Below are 19,051 nucleotides of genomic sequence, written 5' to 3' on the forward strand. Positions count from 1 at the left end.
ACCTGCTTTATTTAACAGCTATCCAAAATACACATTTTAATGCCGAACAGTATATACCAACGTACAGAAACACCACTAATTTCTAGCTGGCAACACTATATTTAGTATTTTTCCAAAACGCCAAAAAACCGACGCATTGTTGTTAAACACATAATAATTTTCGTCCTAAAAAAAGGAAACCTCTTTTTTTAACATTTTATGCGCAACGCGAGAGTCCACTGATTTAATTTCCGTCTAAAAATAGGTTTTGATAAATTCATCATTTCAAAATCGCGTGCCAATAGTTTCGATGCGAAGCTTGGTAAGTGTCAACCGTTTGAAACTACCGAAAACCACATTTGGTTCTGTTTAGCAATTATGTATCACTGCACCACTGCTGTATTGCAATGAATTACAATAACATTAATTAAAATTATAATTATAAAACAAACAAAAATCACTTTGAATATTAAGCCAACGTTTTTTTCTCAAGTTTGCGTACACAAGCGCAGCTAACTTCACGCTGCTCAAAAACGCGTTCATAGCCGTTTAACAGCATTGCGTTAACATACGAACTGTTAGCTCACATTGCGTTAACATAAACTGCTTGTGCATTTACAAACCATAAGCAGTTCAAGCAGTGTATGCTGTTAAGTGTCTGAGAAGCAGTGCAAGCAAGATATACATTTTAACGGTCGCTTGAAGAGGAGTATTGAGAATTGGATAACAACTTAAGTAAATATGCCATACACACTCTTACACATATTACAATTTTTAATGGAAATGCAATCAACTTAACTCAAATGAAATCAGTCTTCTTGGTAGGCTCCACGCCCCATAATAAAACACATTCATTATGCGGCATTATTTATTTTATGCTCATGTAAACTGAATATGGAATTCTGACTTCTCGCGTTCCCATTTAATGGACCCACAAAATGGGCAGATGTTGGGAAAGGGGGAGGGGAAGCAGCAGCCAACGCAATTGGAATCGCAGTGCCAGCTGCCCTATAAAATATTAAAAGTCAGTCCTCCCCCTTACAACAAACACACACACATACACATACAAAGTCGTGCACCTACACAGTATGATGTAATCTTAAGTATATGAATGTGTGTGTACATATGTATTTGTTAACGAGCATTTGCTGGGGTCACATGAACCATGTACCGTTAGGCACATATGTACCTGCTTACAAAGCAACTCACATACACACACACACATACATTGAATGCTTTATATACAGTTAGTTATTACTGCCCAGCTACAATTGGATTACCGCCAAGCTCTGCACAAGCTTCCGCAGCAACAGCAAAAAGCTTTTTGGGTTTCAAGCAACAACCCCCAAACAGTTTTGTCAGTTGGCGCATGTGCTGCAGCCGCGCTGTCGCTGTTGGCGTCGACGTCGACGTCGCTGCTTTGCTAGTGCTGACTTTTATCGATTGACCCAATTTCTCGTCGCACACATACACGCACTTGTACAACGCTTGTATTCGTATGGCTATCTCACTCGCCGCCTCTGTCTCTCTCCCTCTCACTCGTTCTTGCATTGCGTCCCTCTATAATGGCGCCCACTCGAAGCTGGCAAATTCCAATGGCTTCGTCCTTTCAACGTCCTTTCCACAGCAATGGAAGCTTTTTCGCAATTTAATGGCTAAATTCTTGGGGGCAAAGGCAAAGCCTTGAAGCGTGTGTCCTCTTTATGCTTTTTTTGCCTCTCTTCATATTACGCCATTTTTTGTTGGGGGTGTGGCGCCCCAGTTTTGCACCCTTCTCCATATACTACTACATACGTATATAGAGGCATATAAACATATTTTTTGGGGTAGCTTCCTTGTTATGCATGCTGCATGCGGATTATTACCAGTTTCCACTTGCCGTCGTTATAAATATGCTCATTATGTCATCAGCCAGGGGGCTGCAACAAGGCATGTTGCAAGCATCCAAGAGGGGCGAGGGGAGGGGGTTAGGATGTATGGCATCCCGATTGTGTTTTATTCGTAGACAATATACAAGTTTTCTTCCAGTCCCGTCATGTGTAGACACAAGATGCGAAAAGACTTACTCACTTCGTTTTGCCGTATATGCGGAACTGATTATCTACAAGACTCGTCGAGTATAAATTCTTGCCAAAGGGAAATTTAAATTTCCCTCGGCTGCGCTGGCGGAATTTGTACTCGACGTTTCTTGTAGAAAATATGCGGTGCAGCTCTTGCCGAAAATCTGTGCTTAGATTCTAGTGCGTAGTTCGGAATATGCAAAATAAAAATACGCTCAAAAATATATGCAGTAAATAAAATGTTTATTATACTTGAAATTAAATTTATTAAAACTAATACAATGAGTACTTAAATTTATATATAATATTATCTAAACAGTTTTACTTATAACTAAATAATATAATAGCTAAAAGAAAAAATTAATTTATTTCGCCGTTTTCAATATTCTTCGCCCTGAACAATGCCTTGTAGTTTCTATTTTTATCATCCAACGTAGCTCTTTCGTGGTCCTCAAAACTGTAAATATAAATACAAATACAAATATATTTTTTAATTTAAATCAGATTAGAATAGTAGTTTAATAATATTAACAACTTACCTCTGATTGTTTTATAAAAGACGCGTAGGAAAAAATCAACTTTCTCGTACAGCACTCACAAAACAAATGACAAATGATTATATAATGAGCCAAAGATAGCCATTTTGGAAACCTAATCTAGAGGCAAAATTACGCTAAGCGATTGCTTGCAGGCTTTCAAGTTATTCAACTGAGTTTTCCCTTTAATTCTAAAACATTTTACAGTTCTTAGCATAACTTGAACATATTTTTAACGAAAAAAGTAAAGTCGTGTAAGCCTGGCATTTTATATCAGCTTATTTTCCATTGATATCGAAATACGAATTATTAAAAGCTCTGTCACATAAATAATTAAAGCTTAATTGAAGAACAATTTGTGTCAAGCAATGTCAGCTTGAAAGCTTAGTGCTCAAAAATCGATTTATCGATAAAACTATTTTCGACATTCCATTTTCTATTCGCGTCTGTTTTCTATTTGTTTAATCTTGCTCAGTTTTTTTTTTCTTTTTTGGGTATAAACAAATGTTTATGCGGCCATCTGACCCAAAAACATATTTGCTCTCAAAGAGGGCAAGAAAAGTCCAACAACAGTAATAATAAGTTTTTCATTTTTTAAGTAATGAGCTGAAGCAACACACAGCAACAACGATAGTGCGATATGCTGTTCAAGCATAAAGTAGATAAATACATACATACAGACGTACATATATGTGCATATGTGTATGTGTATGTAATACTTGTGTATGCGTATGTAAGTACTTGTATATGACACGTGTAATTGACCTACTTTCCCTGCAGCTAAAGCAAATGTTTGTTTGTGTGAACAGCCAAGAGGGAGAGGAAGATAAATAGAGAGACTCACACACACACATATGTTCATACATACATACATATATAGGTATGCAGTCATGTGTGCGTATGTGGGTAATTGCTAGAGCGAGAGGGGGAGCACACAATAGAGTCATCACACATTCACAGACAGACTGTTCGATGTACAATGAACAGCTTGTAGAACAGCATTGATCAATGTTCTCTGGCTATTGACATGTTAATAGCTGCAATTTGCTTTCATTCGCCGATCAAAATTTATGCTGCCACAAACAGATATTCAAATCTGTATGTATGTGTGAATGTATATGTACGTAAAGTGTAATAGAAAAGAAAACAGAAAAAAATACAACAACAACAGCAAAGTATAGCAAGAGCTTTTACAGCTGCAAAGCTCTCTCACCAGTTTTATATACATTGCATACACACACACACACATATAGATTTTGAAAATACATAAACTGTAGTTGTAGCTTTGGCTGTAGTTGTGGTTGTGGCCAGCGACAAATAGTTTTGTAGCCGACGACCTATTTATCGTGTGGCCAGCTGCAGAGCGTTTGTCTGCTGCGTGTATCCATTAGATACATGAAAAAACAGACATTTCCACACGCACACACATACAAACATGCATAGATACAGATAAGTATAGGTCTATATAATATACAATATGCACGCCCCTTTGTTGGAGAGTAGAGCATGGAAATGCATTGGGAAATTCGAAAGAAAAACAAATCAAAATTGGTTATTAACAAAAGATACGAAATGGAACGATTTTTGCACTCTTATCAAACGCAGATACATATGGATGAGTGTGTATGTGTATCTGCAAGATAGTTTTGTTTGTTCATTGTCGCGACAATGAGATAAAGTCAATTAGCAGAAAACAAGCGACTCAAGTGCAAAACGCTGGCAACAGCTAAAAGCGCGAAGCGCGTAATTAATTAGCCTGAGAGTCAGCAGACACACACACACACACACACAGATAGAGAGTCGCCCACATGAGGGCGTGGGCAATTGCCACATCTTTTGCACCATCATCATTATCAGCAAGCTACAACAACAGATGGCGGCACTGTGCTGCGTTCTGGCTGATTTAATTGCCAGGCGACAGTTGTTGTATTTTTGTAGCTACGCGTAGTTTCGCTCAAACGAAAAGCTGACGGCAACTTTTCCATATTGCAAATTTTTTAATTAAGTTTACATAGTGCCAACAAAGTGACTGTGTAGCTGTATCTGTATATGTGTAGTTGTAGTTGTATCTGTATCTGTAAGATACAAGTGCTCGCTTCGTCGCCAAGTCAGCTAACTAATCGATCCAATTGTTAAAACTTGGCTATTTTCTGCTGCTGATGTAATCAGTATTCCACTCTCTTTCTCTCTCTCTCTCTCTTGCGCTCTCTCTTTCTCGCTGTCGCCTGCCAAATTGTCTGGCTACTTGTGTACTTTATGGCAACAACAACAACAACAACGACAGCTCGTAAAGCCATAAATATATGTACACATGTAATATTCTAGTAGATAGACGAGCACGCTCGCGCTGTCTTCTGTTTCTGTGTTGACTTTGGCCAAAAAGAAAATGTGAACAGCCAAAGCATTTCGTTGTCTTCGCTCTACGTGACCCAAACCCTCCATCACTCGTCACCCTCCGACACTTGGCCAAGTGTCACCGCGTATCTCGCTAGATTTATTTCACTACGTGATTGCGGCCAGACCACCTGAAACGATGCTCAGATACTCTACCCAAGAGACGGTAAACAAGAGAAAGCTCTCTAGTAAACGCTATCAACTTAAACAGCTGCGAGCTTTCAACCCCTAGCAAAGCTATAGGCAGCTCTTTCATTCAATTAACAAATATTATACTTTGTATGTTCAATAAAAAATTAATCAAAACAAAGGCTGTAAACCAAATAAACTTCTCTACAACTCTCAACTTTAACAGCTTTGAGCTTTCAACCCCTAGAAAAGCCCATAAAACAGCTTTATTATTCAATTAACAAAAATAAGCCTCCGTAATTCCATGAAATAATCAATTAAAATGTAATATAAAAGGCTGTAAACCAAATAAACTTCAATAAAACTCTCAACTGAAACAGCTTTCAAACCATTATATAGCTTTTAATAATACACTTTGAAAGTTCATTAATATCAACTTTCAAACGATTTGAATATACATTAAATCTACAAATTGTTAAGAGCTGTAAACAAGACAAGACTCAGATAAGCTCTCAAATTAATCAGCTTTTAACCCAGAACAGAGCTTTCAACAGCTTTTCGCTGCAATTAAAAAACAAACAACTTTCAATGTTCATAAATATCAACTGCAATTTTATTAAAACTACAATTGCATGGCAGAATGTCTAAGGTAACTCAAATATTATAAATACCTAGCTGAGATAAAAGAGTTATTTAAAAAATTAACCAGTAAAAGAAATCGGAAATTAATTATTAACTTAAATAGATAGATAAAAATAGGCTCGTGATAAATAGGACTGAGAAGAAGGAATAGAGTAGCTAAAATTACAATTTAAACAATGTAAAATTGATAGAATATCTGATATACTGATGGCCGATCAGGGAACTTAAAGATTATTATGTATATATATATATATAGAATATATATATTAGTTAGTAGGCAGCATGTCTTTAAGAGATGCTTGCTTATGAGCTAAGGCTATGGCTAGTGCTTATAGTGTATTCAATCTGATCTCTCCGGACTGGACATGGCATCGCCCCCATACGTCCCCTGCTTCGAGACATAGCTGCAAGGCGCCGCCACCGACTCCTCGCGTCTCCGCTTCTGATCCCGCTGGCTACCGATGCGTTTGTTCCTCTTCATGTTGGTGAAGCGCACATAGATCTTGCCACGTCGCTCGGTGCGATAGAAGCACAACTGCTCCTTGGGGAACAGCTGAAGAATCTCGCGTTCCAGCAGATGACTTCGCTGCAGCGTCAAATGCAATCGATTGTCCTCGTAGTAGCTGCAAATGAGCTGTATGAGCAGCAATCGCTGCACTGCATCCAGTTGCTCATTGTGTCCCAATCGCTCGAGCAGCGCATGCGCCTTCACTGGCGACGCTTGCAATATGGCCAACACTGTGACGCCGCTCTCCACGCTGCACTCCATCTCCGGCAGCTCTGGCTTGATCAGATCCGACGTCACCAGCTCGGTGTGCACTAGTTCCGTGTGATCGCCGAGTGGGAGTGGCACATTGAAGGCGGATCCGTCGGGCTCCTCGTTGAGCGAGACAAATGGCTCCGAGGGCAGTTGCTTGCTTTGATCATCCAGCAGATCGTTCTTGGAATGCGACTCTGTCATCGTCATCGGCGCACTTATGTTGCACTGGCAGCCATTGCAGTGGGTCACAGTCTTGTTGCCACCTCCCCCGCCAATGCCGCAGCTGTTGTTGCTGCTGCTGCAGTGCGTCTCCGCATCCACAGGCGCATCCTGGAGCGGCATATTGATCCAGCGACGCCAACGCTCGAGATGATGTTCGAAGCGTATTCTGGTGCCGTAGCGAAAGTTGCGCAGCAGCTCATTTAGATGATGTCGCTTCAGCATCTGCAGCTCCTGCACGTTGATGGCTTCCTCTGCAAAAGTTACATCAGTTGTACATCAGTTAAAAACATTAGTTATTATGCAAATACATCAATAAAATCAAAAGTGTATATTCACATTAGGTTAAAAAATTTGTATAAAAACATTTTCATCGCATTTGGTGTTCAAATAAATAAGTTACTTTAGTTGTACATCATTAAAGTTACATCAATGATAATACAGGTGTAAAACAATAAAATCAAAATTGCATATACATCAGCAAAAAAATTATGTATTCAATTTGAAATGAGCTAAAACAGTTAAATTAAAGTTTAAATCAAGTTTCATTAGTTGTACATCATTTAAAATACATCAAAGATAATACAGATACAATAAGTATAATGGAAAGTGAATTTACATCATTAAAAATAAAAACTAAACTAAAAATTAAACTACATACATTTAAAAACATAAATACATGAATTGAATCAAAATAAAAAAGTTACATCAACTGAACATCGCTCATTCATTCATTCATTCGATCATACATCAAATTGTGTTTGTTTACCTTGCAAATGCGGCAACAGTTCGCTGACATTCCAAGATTTGAGCAGCTGAGAGAGCTCATCAAATTCGCCATTCTTCCCCATGTTCATCATATTGTCCCCCTGCATCATCTTTGTCTAGGTATATGTATGTGTGTGTGTGTGTGTGTGTGTGTGTACGTTTCATACGCTCGACAACCGAGCGTACATCCTTTCGTCACGAACGAAACAGCGGCACTGAATTTTGCAACAGGCGCGAAGCGCGTACATACCCTCCGCCTAGCATCTACAATACCTGGTTGTTGTGCATGGCACACACAGACATACACATACACACACATACACGCATGCACACAATCAAAAAGCAAACTTGTGTGCGTGCGTGTTCGTCGTCGTCGTCGTTTGTTTGTATACACTGCTGCTGTACATACACGTACATAGTACAGTCATGCCATCGTTTCATCGTTTCGTTATTTCGTTGTTTCGTCGTTTCGTTGTTGCTTTTACTGCTGTGGTCTTCGTTGTTCGCTCTTCGCGTTTTCGTCGTCATCGCATCGTCATCGTCGACGTCGTCGTCGTCGTCGTCGTAGTCTTCATCGCTTTCATGCCTCCGTCGTCGTCGTTGTATGTATGCATGTCAGTAGCGCAGTCAAGAGGGTTGAGTTGTTAGGTTTGCAACGAAAACCTGTTTGATGTAACTTATTACCAACTTACTTTAAACTCTAATAAACAGTGGAAGAAAATTTAATAACAATGCAAGGTTTGTTGTAGGTTTTTTTTTATATTCATTAAGAAACAAAATTATTTCCAATCAATAAAAAATAATTTGCAATTATGTATGTACATACATCAATTTTAGTATATGCTTAAAAAACATGCTTAATAAACATTAGTGGAAGAAAAGATAAATCAAATTTTAATGCGTTTTTTTTTTATTTATTAAGTATCCTAATTATTTCTGATGAATACAAAATAATTTTGTATTTAATAATAATAATTAATTTAATAAACATTAGTGAAAAAAAGAGAATTAAATTAGTTAATAAAAATGCACGGTTTAATGTAGGTTGTTTTATATTTATTAAGTAGCCACATTACTTCTAATCAATACAAAACAATTTCCAATTACGAACATATGTATGTACATATGTATGTATGTATATACCTTTTAGCATTTGCTTATTGTTTTGTGAATTTTACAAAAAATTAATTGACATGAATATGAAATATTAACATAACTAAACTAAATTATTTTTGGATTACTTTTTTTACTTTGAATCACTTTTAATATTTATCACACAATTAAATACAAATAATTTCCATTACGTACATAATTGTGTACGTACAAGTAATTGCTTATTATGTAGGGAAGTTGTGTTTAAATTTAAAAAACAAATAATTGATATACGGAGTAATATAAAATATGTAATTACAAAGTTCAATTAAATTTAAACTATACTCTTATTTATGTAATTGTATACTTTCATCACACAAGTGACAAACGTGACTTAACCAGTTTGCTAATAACTACTTAAACTGAAATCAAGAAAAATAATGTCATGACATTAAATTATTAGAATTTCAGGTGGAAAAGGTACTTATTTATGTATATATGTATGTATTCCAAAAGTAAACCCCATTTTTTACTATTTGGTTTGATATCTTGTAAATGAAGCTAATTCAAGTTCAATTCATTACAATAAAATTAAAACATAAATACAATAAATTATAGTTATATTCTTCAAATTTTTATATAGAATAGATTTATTTAATATGTATATATTTATATTAGACACCTTTCTTAAATCCCTTTGGATATTAATTTCTGTCTACGCCTCTGTTTACACGTATGTAAGTTTATTTACATAATACTTACACATGTGGTATGTATGCATAATGCATACATATACATACGAACCGTATATACATACATACATATGTACATATATTCGTATGTATGCCTACACAATCGTTGTTGTTATGTAAATACGAATGCACGTATATATGTACATACATACATACATCCATACATTCGGTCGTAGTCGCATGTTTGTTGATAAAAGCTGTTTAAATATTCGCACTTTGCATTTGAAACGAACAAAAAATGGAAATCGAATTGAGTGTTGTGGCCACAACGAGAGGGCAGACGTTGAATGTTGCACGTTGCATGTTGCATGTTGATCGTATTGCGTTTTACAAATGAATCGATGGACACAGCAGCGATATTGCAAGTGCTTACATACATATGTACATATGTATGTATGTGCATATGTATGTATCCATGTATGCATATGTGTATGTATGTATGTATGAATGTATGTATGTACGAAACTACATCTATTTTATTAACGCAGACAACGACCACTTTCCAGCTGACTAGTATGCGTGTGTGTGCCACGCCTCTTGACCGCTGCCCCTTATTGTCTAATGCACTCGACAGCAGCTGTGCAGCTGCGTCTGCCCCCCAACTTGCTGTCCTTCCCACTCTCTCTCTCTCTCTCTCTCTTCCCCTCTCACGTTGTCTTTGGTGCTCTGGTTCGGGTTTCCTCAACTCAAAATTCAACTTGAAGACGCTGCTCATGGAGCTGAAGACGCTGTCAAAGAGGGAGCTGCAGACGAAGGCGAAGACGACGATGAAGTTGGAGTAGGAGTCAGAGTCGCAGTCGCATTCGTTGTTGTTGTTGTAGTTGTTGTTGTTGTAAAGTAGCCAACGCTACGCAGGTTCAACGAACTTCTTTTGTAAATGTTTTCCATTCTTCTTCAGCTCCGCCTTCTCCCTTCTTCTACCATCAAAACACACACATTTCGAACTCATCGTCTTTTATTTTTTGTATTTTTTGTTTACTTGGCCCGCTTTACTGTCGTCGTCTTCTTTTTTTGGGCTACGACTTTCCGGAATTGCTTCACCCATGTTTAAATTTTTTTTTTTTTTTTATTTTGGGGGTTCACTTCGCTTATGACAAAACCGCATCCAACGTTCAGTTAAAATGCCTTCATTATCTCACGCCAAAGTGCAGTACGGTAAGAGAATTCGGTGCCACAGGGGTGGTTGGGGGGGAATTCCCCTACTAAATACACAGGAGAAAAAGAAAGATATTGAATATAAAATGCCTTTCTTTATATTTTGTGGTTTTATACAGAAGAAATCTATTGGTATTATTTAAAATATTAAAATTTGTTATTTTATTTATTTTATATAATTTTTTTACAAGAAATTCACCAGAAAATTGAAAAGAACAGACTTTCAACTTAAACAGATTAATTTTAAGAAAAGCAAATAAGAAACATAATGTAAGATTATATAGCAGGGTTCGATAAAATGTAACTTGTATTGCATAGTTATTTCTCCTTATAATAACGATAATTATTCTCAAAATTAATTTTTTTTTTAATTTCTTACAAATTATCTCTAAGCCGAATTTTCTCTCAGTGTAGCTACTTACTAAAGCCAAATGGAAATTCTAAAATACGGATACGGATGTGCCGCTGTGTTCCCCTGCTGACTTCCCCGTCTTGTGCTCCTTCCGTCTCAATTTTCTTGTTACCTGATGTAAGAAACCTTTTTTTTTATTTTCCTTTCGCGCTAATGAGTTCTGCATTTTGGAAATCTTCACGAGTTTTCCCCTTGATTATTGAGTGCCTGTATCTGTAATCATGTTTTTTCTCTTCTTAGTTTCGGTCTCGGCACTGTCTTTGGTTTCCAATTAAGTGCAAATTGTTTGCCCTCCGAACGAATGCCTTTTGCCTGGGAAACTTAAAAAGCCAAAGCAGCTACAGATACCAATTATAATGCGTAGATAACGGCGTCAAGTATTCATTAGAAAGATGAGTAAAAAATTCATTAGTCGGGTATTCATTTCATTGAAAGTAATTATAAAGAAAAGTTCTATGAATACTTTTCTCCGTATTTGTAAACAGTTATTAATTTATATGAAGTTTACTTAAGTATTCAATTCCTACAATTGAATGATGTCAGCTTCTCTGGTCAGTCGGTTGTTCAACGTCTACTTTGTTAATCTCTTAAGTTGATTCTATTCTATTTTTGCGACTCACGTGCCACACAGCTGCAGATCTCACCCAATTTTGTCCCACATACAATATATATATGTATGTATTCACATATTTGTCTGAATATAGCCTGGGTAGAGCAGACTGCATGGCGTTGGGGACTCACGCGAAATGATCGAGTGACTATATCGGCGTCTAACGAAATCGATGTGTCACTAAACCAATTGCGCAATCGTATTTGAAAGGGATTACTCGAGCGCCTATAAAAATCGATTATGTGCTGAAAATAAAAACCAAGGGTTCAAAGACCTCAACTAAAATAATTTATTACTTATGCAATTCTGATATGAAGATAAAATAAAATTATTAATGATTTCATAATAAGGGGAAAATTATATCAGAGAAATATTATTTAAAGCAAGAAAACAAAAAATTACATTTAACTTATATCACTTTATAAACTTAAATATACTACCTTATAAAATTCTTAATTAAAAAGTACATTGCCTTCTAAAATAAAAATATTGTTTTTTAAATTATCTTCAATCCTAAAATTTATTATTTTCTAACATTAAAATATTTTATTTCTAATGAACTTAAATTTGAAAATTTCTCATTAAGATATACAAGTTTTTATCCATTTTACTGTATGGACTTCAAAATTCTCATTATAGTTTTGAAAACCGCAACAATTTAAGTACTTTAAAAATTTACTTATTGATAGAGAATTCGACCCAAAGATATTGCCTTAACGAGCCTCCATTGTGTGCACTTCAATTGAATGGAATTATGCGATCCACTTAGCTCGAAGGTCTCAACTGATTCCGCATAGAATTGGTCATGATAGTATCAAGTATCAATCTTGGCCATTTCCCCCCACTCCGCCCCGCTTTGTGCTAACAATGCAAACTGGTTCTGAGCTACATACGAATGTCTATCGTACTTTCTTTCCACCCTGGGGAAATAAACACACACAGGGTCTATACATATGTAATTGTGATTGCATTCCGGAAAAGAAGTCCAAAGCGATAAGACGCAGTATTTATATGAGCGAAATGTTGTCAAATTCTAATGAAAATTCCTTCAGGTAGACTGAGGAAAACAAAGAAGTTGCATACATACGAAAAGCGAAGAAAGAAAAAATTGTGACACGGGGCAAATGTGGAAAACATGCGCAGTAAATACGACAAAAAGCGAGGGGTGCCGCTATCACCCAACGAGGGTTGCACAACCCAACGATGCGGTGAGGGGTGGGGCAGCCTGCAAGGAAAGACAAGAACAAGAACAAGAAAGAACAAAAAAAGAGTCGCGAACTTGCATTGCGTTGCATTCGAGAAATCGGCACAGTGGGTCGACGCTTGGCAACAACAGCCAACGAACCAAATTCCGCGCAATTGATAAGGGCTGCGTTCCTAATCAAATACATTGCGGAAATAGGCAGAAATACAGTCGTATGTGTGTGTGTGTGTAAAGGAAACAACATTGTGTTGGGCCCCTTGAGTTTAGCTACAATTTCGAAAGACACAATCTGCGCAGCTTTCTGTTTGCTTTTCCGACGCAGCTGCTGTACAAAAAAAAAAATTATGCGCAGTTTTCGAGCAAAGAAGCAACGCAATTTTTTGTGATTTTTTGGGGTCTCTTCCTTCCAGCGGCACTTTTTCCATTGTATTGGAAACGGCTTAGATTCGTCACAAGTTGAAGCTGAAGCTGATAGTGCTTGGGCTGCGGCTTAGTATCGTTTGGCTGCAGACATTTTGGGACGCTTTTGGAGCTTAAAAGCTGCGCGACAACAAAGACAACAGCAACAACACCAGCGACAGCGACGCCAACGACGCGACGCGACGTCGACGACGACGACACGAACTATTCTTTGGAGCTGTTGTTGTCTCTCATTGACCTACACTGGCTTCCCCTACAGCGCATACACATAAAAGCAGTGTACATGGATATGTACATACACACAACTGCACAGATATGTGCGCGTGTGTGAGTATGTGTGCGTGTGTATATGGAACGCATTTTTCGGTTGGAACTGGATGGTTGCTTGCTGGTTTGCTTTGCTTTGCTTGGCTTGGCTTGGTCGAGCGAGGCAAAGGCAAAGGCTGCGCAGCCATTCGCCAATGATTATTCGCTGGCATTAGACGCGCATATTTCTACACAGCTGCAACCGGACGGTGGAAAGTTAACAGCTCTTAATGATTTTTCCACCAAAACGTAACAAAGTGATAACAAAAAATAAATAAATACAACGTTTATGCGAAACTCTTAAAAATTGTGATAAGCAAATTGCGTGGACTATTTGGTTTACTGTTATCACGATGAGGAAGCTTCACATATGTAAATTGACGGAAATTGATAGAAACCCCTTTGAAGCTGTGTAAGTATGTGTGAGGAATTTCAATAAACATTTCATTGGGGTAAGCTCAGTTTAGCGTTCTCGCGCACTATCATCATCACCATCATCATTGTGTGGCAACTATGTAAATCAATTGGAATTTGAACCTAAAGCGAGTTCTCAGTGCTCGGTGTTCAGTTCTCAGTTCAGCTCCATTGCCAGCCCCGTCTAATTAGTCACTCGTGCACATTTCAAGGTTTTCCAGTTGTTAAATAACTATACTCTTTGTTATATACTAGTTCTATACACATAACCAACTTATACACTGTATTTTCAGTGTGGAATTGGAATTTAAAGTTCAAAAGCGCAATGTGCAAAGCTGAGCTCAGTCAAGCTACAAAGTCATTTCCAACTTCCCAATCTACACACATACTCACACACACACACACAAACACTGCGCATATCTATTGAGCTCAGAACTAGAGAAGCTCAATTAAAATGAACGGACGTGCACAAAAACATGTTTTCAGTTTTATTATTATGATGCCCATTGTTATCGTTGTTGTTGCTATGATGATGACAGTTATCTTTGGGGAAAACTCAAATGGGAAGCTCTCTGAAGCGATTGACATGCACACACACAACTACATATAGAATAAACAGCTCCTATCGGATGAAATTGATTGTTTCTCTATGCGCTGACAGCTGATGCCACAACCTGAATTAAATCTCAGAGTCAAGGTAGAAACTTTCTAAAAAAGATAACCACAGATATAACTTAGAATAGCTACGAAACAGGAAATAAAACGTCAGTCGAATTTAATTAGAATCAGTTGTTAAAAGATCATCTTTTCTAGTTTATGGAAAATAGATCAATAGTTAATAGCCAATCTCTTATTATTTAACCATAATGTCAACTCAATTTTTCTCGTGTAAGCGCAATTAGATTATCGCTGTTCTTTTACTCACGATACCAACATTCCAATCAGAAAGGTATTGCGAAAGCTCACAGTCAAACGGTTCATTAAAGGGGAAGCTTTCAAAACATAAACAAATTGCAGACATTGGTTGGGAGATTATCGCTGAAAGATTTGGTGGATACCACAAATGCGATCGTCGTGTTTGGGGCGCATTAACTTTTGGCCCAAAAACCGAAAAAAGAGATTTCTTTTCGTTTGTGGTTAAACATAAACAAAGAAGATGAGGAAAACTAAATGAAATCACATGCAACACACGTTTTGCTCGTAAAGGCGGCAAAAGACGAAAGAAGTCCACACAACAGAGTGTGTAAGAAGTGAATATCAAGAAGGGGGAAGAAGAAGGGGTGCAATGCAGTCAAAAGAACAGCTGAAGAAATGCTTTGGTCAGCTTTCTTTCTTTTTACGAGTGCGTGTCTTTTAATTTCCAGCATAAAACATAAAACGCAGTAAAACCAGCAACAACAACAACATCAGCAGCAACCATAAACGCAGAAGCAGCTACAAGAAGTAGAAGAAGAAGCAACCGCATTTGTGGCGTCATCGCCAAAAATTTGTTTCGCTTCTGGAACTGGTTTTGTTTTTTTTTCTCTCTTCATGTTTAGGCATGTTGATGTCGTCATCATATTAAAAGACTCAAAAGCAAAAGAGCAATGAGCGATAGGCATGCAAACACACATACACATACAAACAAGAACAATGAAATTAGTCATTTGATGCAATTTCCGCCCACTTAACGTTGCTAGGGCAACAAAATTGCAGCTGCACTTTGTCGCTGTGGCTTTCGTTTCGCATGGCAAGTGCAAAAGCAACAACAAATCGCACTCTTCAAACTTAACACACAGGCCCTGTGTATCAAGTGGAGTAAAGGGGACAACAACAAGAAGTAGGCAGGCAACATAAAGTAACAAAAAAAAACCCGCGCGCATTTGCACCAATAACCCAGTTTCTCAGTTTCTAGTTTGCACTCACAAAAGTTACAATGCGTGTGTGTGTGTGTAAACATGTGGTGGGCACAAGAAGTCTAGAAGAAGCAGCAAATTGCACTACACAGCGAACGAAAAAAGCAAAGCTCTTGTTGTTGTTATAGTAAATAACAAGTTTTCTAGTTGTCCAAAGTGATGACACACTTTTACACACATACAAACTAGCTGATTGGCTAGCTATTTACACTCACACACAAGAATACTTTTGTATTTGCTTCCTGCGGTCACTGTCCATCCCACCCATACCCCCTCCACGATCCCCTTAAATAGTCAGTGTCTCTCTCACTCTCTCGCTGGCACACTTTCTACCACACACAACTGCACGTTTTCTAATTAGATTTGTTTTCGTCAAGCATTTTGCATACGACGCCTCACCGCCCCGCCCCCATGCTATCTTTGCAATTTATCTGAGCATCAAGTCAGCAATTTTGTTTGTTCACAACTTTGATACAAATCTCTTTTCATTGCGTTTCAATGGAAAATCGTCAAAGACGGAAAATTTCAGTCAAGTGGCGCGTCAACGGGCGTCAAAGCTACAAAACTACACAGCCACACATACACATTTATATGTGTATATGAATGTGTGTATATATAAATTTATATGTTATGTATGTATGTACATTGAGAAATAAAAAGCACAAAAAGAGCAGCAGCAACAGTCACAAATTGAATGTGTGTCAACGACAAAACTACACCAACACATACAAATGTATATGTACATATATACACACATACAAAGGCAACCAAATGCTCGCTTATATACAGCTGCGAAAGAGCTTTCACGAAGCTTGAAGCGCTGCTCTCGACACACACACACACACATAACAACTACTGTATGTATAGCTTATATTTACTGTACTTGCGCGCGGGCTTATATAAAACTGGTTTGTCGCCGTGTTGCTGTCGCTGGCGCTGCTGTCAATTCATTCGTGCGTCGAACGTTGGACCGTGCGGTTCGTTGAGCGCTTCTGACGCTTTACCCCAAAATAAAAAGTTACAATCAAGTGAAAAGAATAAAAACTAAAAGGAGAACAACCAACAAAAAAAATTTATAAGAATTCGTTGTTGCTAACGTCGGGAATAGTTAAAATAAAATAGTGGCGCGGCGGTTGTTGCTGGTGGTGGTTGTCGTTGTAGTTGTGGTTCAGTGGCACGCCGCTTTGTTGGTGGTGGTTTTTCTAGTGAACTTTGCCTGGAGACTATACATGTGTATGCGCATACGTGTATGTGTACAATTCCATATCATGTGAGCAAAGCAAATGAACAAAAAAAAAAAAAAAAGAAATGAATGATCAAAACGTGCGCACAACGAGCAAAATTTTCCTTAAGAAAAGCCCGCGCGCATTACGTAAAAGTCGCGCGCAATTTTCTCGCATAAAAAAGATAAAAACAGATGAGAGAAGAGAGACTAAGAAAAGAAGCTGAAGCTGCTGCAAAGAAAAGAATCAACCAGGAACTTGAATGACACATTTTTGAATCGACCGACAAATTACGCAACTTGCAAATGGCGCAGAGTAAATGGAAAAGAAAAAGCGTTGCCATCTCGCTTTAACAGCGACACAGAAAAAAACGTACATATTTTATTCTCTTCCCGACAAGTTTGAATGGCCTTTGCATGTGCTTTTTATTATCGGATGACGGCAAGTCTGAAAAAATATATACGTGTGTGTATGTATGTATGTACTCGACTACATATTATTGCTGCTTCACCTAAATTCAAAAGAGAAAAAAAAAAAGCTTCGAGAGCAACGTCATAATTTATGAAACACCAAGCAACAACACACACACATCTCCACGCATGCATACATACGCGAATTCTAACGAAGCGAAAGCGTTTTGTTTCGTTCACTCGTTTGCCTCGCGCACTTCTGGCTCGCTCTTTCGTTCGTTGAGTTGGCTTTTTCGTCAAGTTTTGCTCTCGGCGTTTGCTTTGTGTTTGCTCGCGCCATTTGTCGCTGCACAGCGAACAAAGTTGGCCGCGTTTTTTCCTCGTACCGCAAGCTTTTCGGGGAAGCGTTACACAAATCTAATGGAATTTTTTTCTTGCTGCTTGCGCGTGTGTTTGTTTTACAAGTTTTTCCACACGAACTGCTGCTGCTGCTACAATTTTATCAATATTTGTAGCGTAAGCAGTTGGTTATTTATATTATCAACGTACTGCAACCTATGTGGGAGCGAGACGGGGACTTACTGTGCTTTTTATATAGTCAGTCTTTTTCTCTCTCCTATACAAATTGCGGGCGTATCAACATGTTAGATCTCGTCGTCCTGGAATTGTGTTTATTCGTAATAGTATATTTAAAAAAAAGTGTTTACTTTTAAGAATAGAATATGTTTGTAATATCTATCTCTCATTATGAAATTTAAATAAAAATGGTTTCTTTTTTATGCAGCAGCAGCCAATATGAAATGTTTTCTTTCCTTCTTTATTACACATTTTATCATTCCCTCACAAACCACAAATATAACACACACACACAAGGATAGTGGCGGCACACGCATTTGTACGCACTCATATTTCTAGCTCTGTCGCACGCACACCCTTTTATCATCAAATGTGTACGCTTTTTCTTCACTCCGCGAATGAGTGAACGAGAGGAGAGGCGACAACGAAAGCGTTGCGACTATGAGCAGAACAAACGGCAGTCGCTCTTGTTGTTGTCTTGTTGCTAAGTCAGTCGCATGTACGTGTATGTGTGTATGTATGTAGGAATGAAACTGTACTGTGGGTAGAAATAATACTTTTTCTAGTTTTGGAAAGAGAGCAACAAATAGGTCGCTCTCCACACACGTACATGAATATGCAGATGTATGCGTGTTCATGTGTGATAGTGGTGATTTTGTAGCGTGGAAGAAAGTTGATTAAGAAATCAAATTGTGAAACAGTTTACATAGGGAAGGCAAGAAAAAAGCTCTTTTACAAGTCAAAGCGGAATATACATGATGTTAACACCTGACGCCAATTAGCGAAATGCTGCTAAGCAAGTAGAAACTAATTCAAATTAGAAATTGAATCATTCGATTTCGATGGAAAGCGGCAATCTTTCAATTTACAAAATAAACAAGTTCTACACGTTGCTCGCACACATGCACACATAACTGACAGGTGAGAGACACTGTGTGTGAGTGCTGGGAATTTCGGGGTGCTTTAAAAATGTACATACATACACTATGCGTGTGTGTGTGTGTGGATGATGCGGCCAACGGAGCGAACAGCAAGCGATGAGATCGTTGGATCATGTGGCCAAGTGTGTCGAACACAGGCACAGATGAACGGATG

The 19,051-nt window shown here is 37.9% G+C and overlaps 1 protein-coding gene across 1 annotated transcript; it reads right to left on the reverse strand.

Annotated features, from left to right (window-relative positions):
• Positions 1–5,719: 5,719 nt before the first annotated feature.
• LOC117570953 (uncharacterized) lies at positions 5,720–7,650 on the reverse strand. The gene is made up of 2 exons (XM_034252889.2): positions 7,489–7,650; positions 5,720–6,973 (listed from the first exon to the last, which is right to left on the reverse strand). Exons 1-2 carry the CDS (start codon positions 7,595–7,597, stop codon positions 6,081–6,083), a joined length of 1,002 nt encoding a protein of 333 aa, XP_034108780.1. The 5' UTR covers positions 7,598–7,650; the 3' UTR covers positions 5,720–6,080.
• Between the last annotated feature and the right edge of the window lie 11,401 nt (positions 7,651–19,051).

Source organism: Drosophila albomicans, chromosome 3 (genome assembly GCF_009650485.2).
Source record: "Drosophila albomicans strain 15112-1751.03 chromosome 3, ASM965048v2, whole genome shotgun sequence".
NCBI classification, from domain to species: domain Eukaryota; kingdom Metazoa; phylum Arthropoda; class Insecta; order Diptera; family Drosophilidae; genus Drosophila; species Drosophila albomicans.

Bases quoted from the DNA above. Each gene is read 5' to 3' on its own strand.
- LOC117570953 (XM_034252889.2), bottom strand. From the start codon at position 7,597: ATGATGCAGGGGGACAATATGATGAACATGGGGAAGAATGGCGAATTT. The intron at 6,974-7,488 runs GTAAACAAACAC...TAACTTTTGCAG, and splicing joins ACTGTTGCCGCATTTGCAAG to AGGAAGCCATCAACGTGCAG.